Below are 11,377 nucleotides of genomic sequence, written 5' to 3'. Positions count from 1 at the left end.
GCATGGAAAACAAGATCTACAAAATTCAGCAGCTTCCTTAAAAAGAGTAGGCCACCAGAATCCACAATCTAAGATTTTTCTAGCAGTTCTTTGAGGGCCAAAATGTCCTCCACTCTCAGATGAGTGACAGGCCTCTAAGATGGACTGGAATTCTGATTGAGGCACACACCGTCTAATTACCTGGTCAGCGCCACATCTCCATAAATATGGGTCATCCCATATATAATATTTAGACTCGCTTTTCAGCTTCTATCTTTGATGCTTAGAAAAGTATGGAGGAAAGGTGCGGCTAACTAGATAATTAGCTACAGGTGCATACCAAGGGACTATCTTAGATACTGCTTGCAGGTTATCAAATGGGAAATTATCAGCTATAGGAGTGGAGTCATCTGTAATGTGCTCAAGGCGACTCAAGTGGTCTGCCACTAAATTTTGGTTACCACTCATGTCCTTAATTTCTAAATCAAATTCTTGTAATAGCAGTATCCAACGTATAAGCCTTGGTTTGGACTCCTTTTTAGATAATAGATACTTTAGAGCTGCGTGGTCTGAATACACTACTACCTTCGTACCAAGTAAATAGGCTTGGAATTTATCCAGAGCAAAAACAATAACAAGAAGCTCTTTCTCAGTAGTAGTATAATTAGACTGAGCGGCATCTAAAGTTTTAGACGCATACGCAATAACAAAGGGGTCCTTACCTTCACGCTGAGCCAGTGCTGCTCCTACTGCATGGTTGGAAGTATCACACATAATTTCAAATGGTTGGCTCCAGTCTGGTCCTCTTACAATTGGGGCTTGAGTCAGTGCAGTCTTCAGCTTATCAAACGCTTGTTTGCAATGGTCACTGAACTCGAACTCAATGTCTTTCTGCAGTAATCTTGATAAGGGAAGTGCTACCTTACTGAAGTCCTTAATGAATCTCCTGTAAAAACCTGCATGGCCAAGGAAAGAACGGACCTCTCTCACAGAAGAGGGGTAAGGTAAAGTAGAAATAACATCCACCTTTGCTGGATCTACAGAAATGCCAGTATTAGACACAACATATCCTAGTACAATCCCTTGTTTAACCATAAAGTGACATTTTTCAAAATTTAATACAAGGTTTGTACTGACACATCTATCTAATACTCTAGATAATCCATCTAAGAAAAGGCTAAAGGAATCACCGCATACACTAAAATCATCCATAAAAACGTCCATACAGTCCTCAATAAGATCAGAGAAAAGACTCATCATGCACCTTTTGGAAAGTAGCTGGTGCATTGCACAAGCCAAAGGGCATTCTCTTGTAAGCATAAGTCCCAAAAGGACATGTAAAAGTGGTCTTTTCTTGATCCTCAGGGGCTATATGAATCTGGAAATAACCTGTGTAACCATCTAAAAAACAATAATGCGATTTACCTGACAGGCGATCCAGAATTTGATCAATGAATGGAAGAGGATAGTGATCCATACGGGTTGCTTGGTTGAGGCGTATGTAGTCAATGCAGACCCTCCAGGCGTTCTGAACTCTGGTTGTCAGGAGCTCTCTATGCTCATTCTTCACTGTAGTGACTCCAGACTTCTTTGGCACCACTTGTACTGGACTTACCCATTCACTGTCTGAGATGGGATAGATGATATCTGCCTCTAGTAGTCTGGTCACTTCCTTTTTGACAACCTCTAGGATAGTGGGGTTCAGTCTTCTCTGGGGGTTAACGGACAGGTCTTGCTCCCTCTTCTAAAAATATTCTATGCTCACATACTTGAGGGTTGATGCCTACTATGTCTGCCAAACTCCACCCAATTGCCTTCTTGTGCCTCCTCAACACACCAAGTAGCTGCTCTTCCTGTTGAGAAGTGAGTTCCCTTGCAATGATAACCGGAAACTTCTGCCCGTCTTCAAGGTAAGCATATTTGAGGTGTGGAGGAAGGGGTTTTAATTCTAACTTCTAATCATGTTCTGGGTCTGGGTTGTCTGGAGCTGGTAACAAAGGCAAAGCACTGTCATTGTCCTCTGAGAATGTCCCCACAGTTGGACCTTGTCCTGTGTGCTTCTCTTCAAATTCTTCCTGGTGAACTTCAGCTACGGTTTCATCTATAATGTCACACTGGAGGATGGAATGATCCTCCGGAGGATGCTTCAGAAATCCATTCAGATTGAAGATCACTACTCGGCCATCTATTTCAAAAGAGTATGTTCCTGAAAAAGCATCTAATTTGAACTTTGAGGTCTTCAGGAATGGTCTTCCGAGTAAGATTGATGATGGCTTATCTGAGGCATTCTAGGAAATCTCCAGGATATAAAAATCAATGGGAAATGTAAGCCCTTTAATGCCCACTAATATATCTTCAGCAACTCCAGCCACTGTGATAATGCTTTTATCTGCTAACACAAAACGAGCTGCCGACCTTTTTAAGGGAGAGAGCCTCAAAATATCATAAACTTTGCATATTTAGGTACCTGTTGAATAACATCAAAAAGAGGAACAGTTACCTCAACCTTTTTGAATATCTCTACCATTTTGGGATCAGGTTCCAGCTGCTTCCTGGGCTTCCTTGCAAGTTGTGGAAATAGAATGGGAGTGGTATCTTCTGCAGTGTCTGCACCTTTTGGTGTTTCCTCTTGTGGTTGCACTTCTTCTTCTTCAGCTATGTCCTGTATGTCCTCTTCTTCTTCAACATCTTCTATTTCCACTACCTCTTCAGCTGAGGCGTGCTCTGGTGGGTTTGGCTCATCCTGATTCCTCTCCTGTAGTGTGGTTTCGGACCTCAGGGTGATGGCATTAATACCACTCTTGGGATTGGGTAATGGTTGAGAGGGAATTCTACTGGAGCTCAAAGGTTGGTTATTGGAGTTGTTCATTGATCCAATCTGTGAGACAAGAGCTTGCAAAGTAGCGTTCAGACCATTTAGAGTGGCATTAATGTTATTTTCCATGGTCTGCTGTCTCCGATCAATAGATTATAGTAAGTCATCATTGGCAGATGAAGAAGGATAGGTAATTTGAGAGGTCTGCTGTTGGGTATTCTGTGGTCCTTGGGATTGTCTCAGGTGAGGTGCTTTGTAAGGCTGATTCTGATTTTGCAGCCTGTTGTTGTTATTATTTCACCTATGATATCCCTGATTATCTCTGCCTCCTCTGTTGTTGTTGTCCCTCCAATTCTGGTTAGAATTGTTCTGCCATCCGTGGTTGTAATTGCCACTTTATTTGTACCCTTGGTTGGGGCGGTCATAGAAGTTATGAGTGGCTGCCACGGTGTTGTCTTCCTGCTGGAGCTGCGGACATTCATCAGTATAATGACTGTAATCAGCACAGATTCTGCAAACTCTCTGTGGGACTAATTGTTGGTTTTGCTGTGCTGGAGAAGGTTGAGCTTGCTGAACTTGTCGTTGATTCAATTGCATTTGCTTCAGCAAGTTGGTCATTTCACAGATACTCTGAGTTAGAGCAGTAGTCTCTCTGCTAGAGGATACTTTTGCAACGGCTTTTGAACGGCCTTGTTTTTTCCTGTGATTCCTGGTAGATTCAGCTAAGTCACTAATCAATTGCCACGCCTCATCAGTGGTCTTGTACTTTTTCATAGACCCATTGCTAGCACTTTCCAATGTGGTCTTATCTTGGGGCCTCATACCCTGTGTGACATAACCGAGTAACACTATCTTTTCAATCATATGGTGGGGGCATGCTTCCAGAAGATTATTGAAGCGCTCCAAGTATTCATAAAGCGTCTCGGATTCATCCTGAACAATCATGAAAATATCTTTCTTCAATTTATCAGTAACTTCAGCTGGAAAGAACTTTTCCAAAAATTCTCTTCTGAGTGTATCCCAGTTGGATACAGTTGTTGCTGGTTGAGTGTAGTACCACTCTCTTGCTTTTCCCTCAAGAGAAAATGGGAAAGCTTTCAGCAAAATTGAAGTTTCATCTGCACCATCACGCCTGACAGTAGAACAGGCTACCTGAAAATCTCTCAGGTGCTTGATAGGCTCTTGAGCAGGTAAGCCATGAAACTTGGGCATCAAATTGAGCAGTGCGGTCTTTATTTTAAAATCTGTAGCCACCGCTGGATGATGCTCTTGGAACTGTTGCATTGAAAAATCAGGGGCTCCAGCCTCCTAGATAGTAACTCTTCTGGCTGCCGCCATGTTACCTATACGTAAATCAATCGAATCAGTAGAACGGGAGCTGGTTTCTTCCTCAAATGGCGTTTCAAATCCGCCCTCAGAGAGGGCTAATCGACGCCGAGCTTGCCTTATTCGTGAAATAGTTCTTTCAATCTCAGGATCAAATACTGGCAAGCTTGGATCAAGAAGTGAACGCGTCATCTAATGAAAGAAACAAGCAGCTCATAGTAGCAAAATAAAATAAAATACAAATAAATAAATTCCAATTAATAACTTTAGCACTCTATTGCAACTTCCCGGCAACAGCGCTAAAAATTGATGCGAGCGGAAATTGGCGAGTTAAGAATGATTATAAATTATGCGTTGCCAGTATAGTTCTCAACCAACCAGAAATCCGCTTATCAATTTAAAAAGGGGTGTCACAGAAATTAAAATTAAAATACTGGGATTATGAATCCCAGGTCGTCTCCCAACGAGTTATAGGAAAGTGTGCTATTTTATTAATCAGAAGGTTTTCAAAAAGGTTTGAGTTGAATGATAGAAAATTAAATTGGAGAATGTATATAAATATAAATAAAAGCCTTGACTGGGAGTTGATTAGATGGAAGCCCTATTCTTGTTGCAGTACTCTCAAGATTAATTGACAATTGAGATTTATTGTGTTTAGTTGTCCCTTACTAAGTAAGGGAAAGTCAAACAAGTTGGAATGCTGTTCTATTCATAGGTTCCAATCCACTCTTGGGAGGATTGGTGTTAGTGACTAGAGAGCAATCCAACAATAAACCCAATTACAATCTTTCTCTTGAGCATTCCAACTCAAGGACTCCTTTCATCGACTCCCCATCAAGTTAGGGGACTACTCGCTCATTGTAAATGTAAAATTCATAACGTAAGAAAGGGAATTAAAGAAAGACATGATAAATAATGCTCAAAAGATTAATTTAAAATAAAAGTGATTCTTGTATTAATAAATGCTAAAATAATCCAATAGCAAAATTAAGTAAATTAAGGAACATGGAAGAGTAAAAGACAAGTGAAAGAGAACGAACTAGAATGTCAAAGTCTTGACGAGGCAATAACTCTTCTCAATATCCCAATGCAAAGATAACGAAAAATAACTAATCCTAAAAACTATGAATGTGTAGAGAGAAAACCTAGAGGAGGAGTAGAACTAGATCTAAAAACTAAAACTATGCGGAATGAATGTTCTCTTTGGTTTCTACATGTTCTCTGGCTCTAGTCTGCTTTTCTGGGCCGAAAACTGGGTCAAAATGGGGCCCAAAATCGCCCCCAGCAATTCTGCAGATTATGCAGATCGCGCATGTCACGCGATCGCGTCGCTCATGCGGACGCGTCATTCGGCGTTCTGCTTTGCCACGCGGTCGCGTCATCCATGCGGCCGCGTCACTCGTGCTATTCCATGCCGCGCGGTCGCGTCATCCATGCGGCCGCGTCACTGCGATTTGCTCTTCTCCGCGCGGTCGCGTCGTTTCTCGCTGGTCATCTCCTCAATTTCTTGTGTTCCTTCCATTTTTGCAAGCTTCCTTCCTAATCTCCAACTCATTCATGCCCTATAAAGCTTGAAACACTTAACACACAGATCACGGCATCGAATGGAATAAAGGGGAAATAAAATACATAATTAAAAGTCTCTAGGAAGCAAGTTTTCAATCATGCAATAACTTTAGGAAGGAAATATAAATGCATGCTTATTTAATGAATAAGTGGGCAAAGATCATGATAAAACCACACCTTTAAACACAATATAAACCATAAAATAGTGGTTTATCACTCGCGCTGGGATTACAGATAGTTGCACTGAGTCTACTCCTCTTGAGCCTAATGTTCGATTTACCCCTGTGGATGGCACTGTTTTGGAAAATTTGACTCTCTATCGACAGTTAGTTGGAGGTCTCATCTACTTGACTGTCACCCGACTAGACATCGCCTATCCAGTTCATGTACTTAGCCAGTTCTTGTCAGCTCCTCGTACTACTCACTATGCGGCAGTTCTTCGCATTCTTCGCTACATCAAAGACACTCTATTTCATGGCCTTTATTTTTATGCCCATTCCTCTTTGTCCCTTCAGGCGTACTCCGATGCTAATTGGGCTGGTGATCCTACTGATTGTCGTTCCACTACTGGTTACTGTTTGTTTCTTGGCGACGCTCTCATTTCTTGGCGTGCTAAGAAGCAAACGTTCACTGCTCGCTCAAGCACAGAAGCTGAGTATCGTGCTCTCGCTGACACCACTGCTGAGGTTATCTCAATTCGTTGGCTTCTCGAAGATTTGGGTGCTTCTCAGTCGTCCCCTACTGAGGTTTTTTGTGACAACCGCAGTGCTATTCAGATTGCCCATAATGATGTGTTTCATGAACGCACCAAACACATTGAGATTGATTGTCACTTTGTTCGACAACGTATCTTTATTGATGCTGTTCGTCTCATTGCTGTTGGAACATTGGATCAGATTGCTGATATCTTCACGAAAGCTTGTCACCCGACTCGTTTTCGGACTTTGTTATCCAAACTCAAGATGGTATCCTTAGCTCCCACTTGAGTTTGAGGGGGGATGTTAGAGAATCATTAGAATCAATTTAGATCAGTTAGTATCGTTTATATTTATATAGCATATCTGTATATTAATTGTAGAATTCTATGCCTTTATTACTTTGATTCTTCTAACACCTATATATACCCCTTGTATATTGTACTTTTGATCACACTGAATAATACACAAAACACTTTCTTTAGATTGGTCTCTTGTTTCCAACAACCGAAAATAGAGTAAGGGACCAACTAAGTACATTTTTTACAAGATCAATAATAATAATAATAATAATAATATTTTTTATCAGAAAAATATTTATTAAATTACACATCTATAGATTTAATTTTTGATACATTTTCAATTCAAAAAAATAGTTTAATATACAAATATTTTTAACTATAAAACAAATTACTTTTGTTAAAGACAAATAGAAATGAATTTATTGAAGAACATCACGCTGTATATAAAAGTCAATTTTTTCTTTTAACTGTTATCGAAATATATATATATACTCAAGGTAAACAACTCTAAAAATGACAATCTAACCTAAAAATAATAACAATCCTTTATTATTACTTATTAATAGTAACTGAGTATATGAATAACCTTATAAATAGAATTAATTAAATTTTAACTGAAAACAACTTACACTCATGAATTCAATCGCTCAAAGAAAGTAATAAGACACTCACAGATAGAATGTTACATAATTTAAAATATAAAATTCTTATATAACTGACCAGCTAAGCCAACTTTTCAACAAATTATGGGTTAGCAGCTTTGATTGTTATAAAAAAATAGCAGAAACACGTATCTCAAAATTAGTATACCAAAAAAAATATCTGTATATTAGCTCTGTACCGTAGTGTTACCCATAATTAAAAGCCAAATCAAATTAAATCAAATCCCTTCTCTGTCTCTTCTGTTACCATACTTTCCGTCCATCACACAGCAAAACACTCTCTCCACCAAACTTTTCTTACAGCCCCACCGCCACCACCACCCATGGACGAGTTTCCACCGCCACCGCCACCTCCACCTCCTCCTATGACCCTGGACGGAGCTGAAAATGACGCAGTTTTCGCCAAAACGCTCGTGCTGAGCAAACGCGAAGTAACCGCTCGTCGGCTCCGCCGAACGAGGCAACTCAGACGGTGCTACAGAGGGCACTACTGGGCTCTAATGGAAGAGATCAAGTCCAAGTATAAGGAGTATTATTGGACCTACGGTAAGAGCCCCTTCAAGGAAACTAGCGGCGTAAACCACGCTGTCGTTTTGGGCGACGAGAACAATAACAACGCAAACGGCGGCAACGAGAGGAACAATAATGCCGCTTTGGGAGTTGGAGGAGACGACGTCGTTCGGTGCGCTTTTGGTGGATGTAAGATTAAGGCTATGGCGCTTACTAGGTACTGTCACGCTCACATACTTTCGGATCCGAAACAGAAGCTCTATCGGGGATGCAGAACCGTAGCTAAAAAGTGAGTTCTTTTTTACTCCAAGTTTTTTTTTTCCCTTGCAATTTTTGCTTTGGTTGATAGGTTTTCTTGCAATTTGAAATTTGTTGAAGAATTGTATTTTAATTTTTTGCTTTTTATGTTCGTTTTCATGTTGTGCTTTTTTCTTTTAGTTGAATAGATGAATGGAATTCTTTTATCATAATGCCTGTGGTTTGGAAAAGATGGGTTAAAGTTTCAGAGGAAGTAACCTGCTTTGTTTGTGGTTTAGTGTTGCTTGATAATTTTGCACTTGCTGATGCTGGATTTGGTTCCTCTAATCCTTATGGTAAATAGAATCCAAAGTTTTAACTGTTGAGGGTTAGGAGACCAATCCCCATGGTATCCTCATCGCGTAATATTGGGAAAGGAAACTAATTTAAGTATGTCAGGCTTACTCTCCAAGGTATCCTCACCTCGAGTCGTCTCGGGTGCGAGTGTGTCTCTATCACAATGCAAAACCATTGATGGTAGATAATTAGAAGTGTCTGGTAATATGTATATTTAATTTCCTTGTGTTGAAAACGTGCACTTTACCCCTCTATAGTGCACCTCAACGTTACAACATAGTTTTTGAATGCGAATGGGCGCCTCATGGTGGAGAGCAAAAATTCTGCCATAGGATTATGGCGAATGGCGTTGTGAGAAATGGTGGAAATGTTAGATAGGACTGAAAATACATGTATATCCACAAAATGCAGAAAAGCCGCACATGTAATAGATTATAAAATGTAAGCAATATAAGCAACCTTTTACTCGTAAGGGTGCAATTAATTCAGCTAAGCAACAAATAAAGACAACATTAAGTCAGAAAGCACAAAAATACAAAGACATAGGAGCTTAAGTGCCAACTATGGCATAGTCAAATACTAAAAGCTCAAAAGAAACACCAAAGACATTGTCTCATCTTGTATTTAAACTAACAAATGAAGTATCTGGATTGACTAGAGATGAAATGGAAGAGGAACGAACACCAAGAAAAAGACTCAAAATAAAAGTGAAACATAAGCAGAGTCTTGAAAAGAGAGCGGAGGGAAGAGTTGGAAAAAGGAAAACCACCTAGAGTGGAGGAGGAGGGCCAACTGGTGGCAGCGGTGATGCCTTGATGGCTTCTTTCTCAAGCAGCAGTAGTATTGACTTTCTTCCTGAAGGCCTGGATGGTTGCATAGTTTGATTTAATTAATAATCACTATATACTTAATTTGTTTGTTTTGGTAAAAGTCGAGCATTTTTTATTTAGAAAATTTTATTTAGCACAGACAACCCGTACAAAGTAATACAGATGACGTAAGATGCTTATATATATATATATATATAATGCTGTCCTGATTGCTGTCATTCATTGGCTGAAAATGCAACTACTTTCATAATTATCTCATTATACCAAACATTTATTATAAATGGTAACCCTATTGGTCAGTTCGTTTTATGCCCACCTCAATCTTAAGTTCTTGGAGAAAACCATGTTATGGACTTATGGCTGCTTTGCTTACTAAAAGAATTTCTTATTTTGTATTCAGTAGTGTCATATGACACTTGCTTACCAGCTATGCATACTAGTTTATGGATTCAAGCCAACTAAAGAATCCAATACTGGTCAACAATGTCTTGCAAATAGTTTATTCTTTGGTTGCATACAGAAATATCACTATCACCTGAAAAACTCACACCACATCTGTTGACTTCTGTTCCTGATCTAATTGTGCATCATGGAAGCATAAATGATTAATTATAAGTCTGATTTCTATTCCTTCCCTCTCTTTCCCGTTATTGCTGCACAGGATTGCCAATTAGCACTCCCTAGAAGATTCTACACAGTTGGAACTACCAACTCAGGGAGAGGAAGTCTCTCCAGTTTCTAACAGAATTCACAACAGAAAAGGCATAGTAAACTAAGCTAACTATAACCTAGCTATTTATAGGCAGTGAGGAATAGAGTCTAACTAACTTATCAGCCAGATGGACCATGCTAACAACAACTAAAACTGGCAGTTAACTGCTACTTACCTCTCCTTTTGTAACACAGCCCGAACCTGTTAGTAGTAGGCGCCTCTCTATCAATTTCACTTACAAAGATACCCTTCGAGTTTTTTATCCCTACTTTCTGTTCAAGTATGAGAAAGCTTTGTTTGTAATTTGTACTATGTTCTTAATTTTAAAGTCTGAAATTTTAAAATTGATGCTTTGCCCTTTTCTACTTTGATGTATTAAAATATTGCTGTCCTAATTCCTATGCATAATAATTACCATTTTCTCAGACAGACAAATTTACTGAGAAAGGTTTATGGCTCTATGCAGTTTGCCAACAGGGCCTTCATATTGTAATAAACCAGTGTTGAGGTCTGTGGTTCCTGCTGCTTGCACAACTCATTACCAATTAGGTGAAAAGTGTCTTCTTCGTGCTGTAAAAAGGGCAGGCTATAATGTCCCAATTAATCGTAAGCCTAATGTGAAATTACATGTAGTAGTTAATGAATTTGTTCGCCAAATCCAAAATAAACGAAAAGTTGCATTGAAAGCAGCTGTATCTAAAGTTGAGACTCAATAAGAAACAAGGTTAAGTTTCTTATTGTTTAGAAGATGATTGATTGTCTAAAGACATTAATGGTGTTGGGCATATTCCAGTATCTGGGAGAAATTGGTTAATGGTTTGGTGTTGAAGGATGATCAATAAGAAATGTACTTAGATGTCTGTACATCATAAGTATTCCAGGTATGTCATTTTTTTTTCTTTTCTTGTTTAGTCACATACTTTGACCCTATGAGCAGCATTGCAATATTTCAATTGTTGATTGTTACTAATAACCGGAATTTCTTGACATGGATTAAGAATACTTTTGTGAATCAATGAGAATAGCAGTAAGCCATAATTAGTTCATTTGATACGTTGAAAGTTTTGGGGTTTACTTAATGACTTATTGATCATTTGACAATATTGCACTAGAGACTTTCTACTGTTGCAAGAATGTCAAAATGATAACTTGAAACTGAAAGATTCAACTGTTCCATTCAATTTCAAAGCTCTCTTGACTAGCTACATGTTTATAAGGATTAGTTGATGTGCTTGACAGTTTTGTTATTTTGGTTCTTGCACTGCAGATGCTCCTTAGCACTAAAACATAATAAGAAATATAAGTGTCTGCTAATTCCTTGGATCCTGTCGATTTCTAAACGTTGAATTGTTGACTTCAACATAAGTTATCAGTTGTATATTCAGA

General features: G+C 39.1%; 1 protein-coding gene across 2 annotated transcripts in view; it reads left to right on the top strand.

Moving 5' to 3' along the window:
• LOC107624167 (INO80 complex subunit D) overlaps window positions 1-10,873 on the top strand; it is a 34,582-nt gene extending 23,709 nt beyond the window's left edge. The window contains exons 2-4 of one of the 2 annotated variants that reach the window (XR_002355199.1): window positions 7,538-8,144; window positions 9,108-9,310; window positions 10,458-10,642. Coding sequence is in view for 1 of the 2 variants with exons in the window: in XM_016326641.2 (XP_016182127.1) it covers window positions 7,669-8,144; window positions 10,458-10,707 (726 nt within the window). In the remaining variant the exon portion in view is untranslated. Of the gene's footprint in view, window positions 1-7,537; window positions 8,145-9,107; window positions 9,311-10,457 lie in introns of both variants that reach the window. The other variant, XM_016326641.2, reaches the window with a different exon arrangement.

This window comes from Arachis ipaensis, chromosome B10 (genome assembly GCF_000816755.2).
Source record: "Arachis ipaensis cultivar K30076 chromosome B10, Araip1.1, whole genome shotgun sequence".
Lineage (NCBI taxonomy): Eukaryota > Viridiplantae > Streptophyta > Magnoliopsida > Fabales > Fabaceae > Arachis > Arachis ipaensis.
Note: the sequence above shows the minus strand (reverse complement) of the source record. Positions and strands in the feature narration are given on the sequence as shown.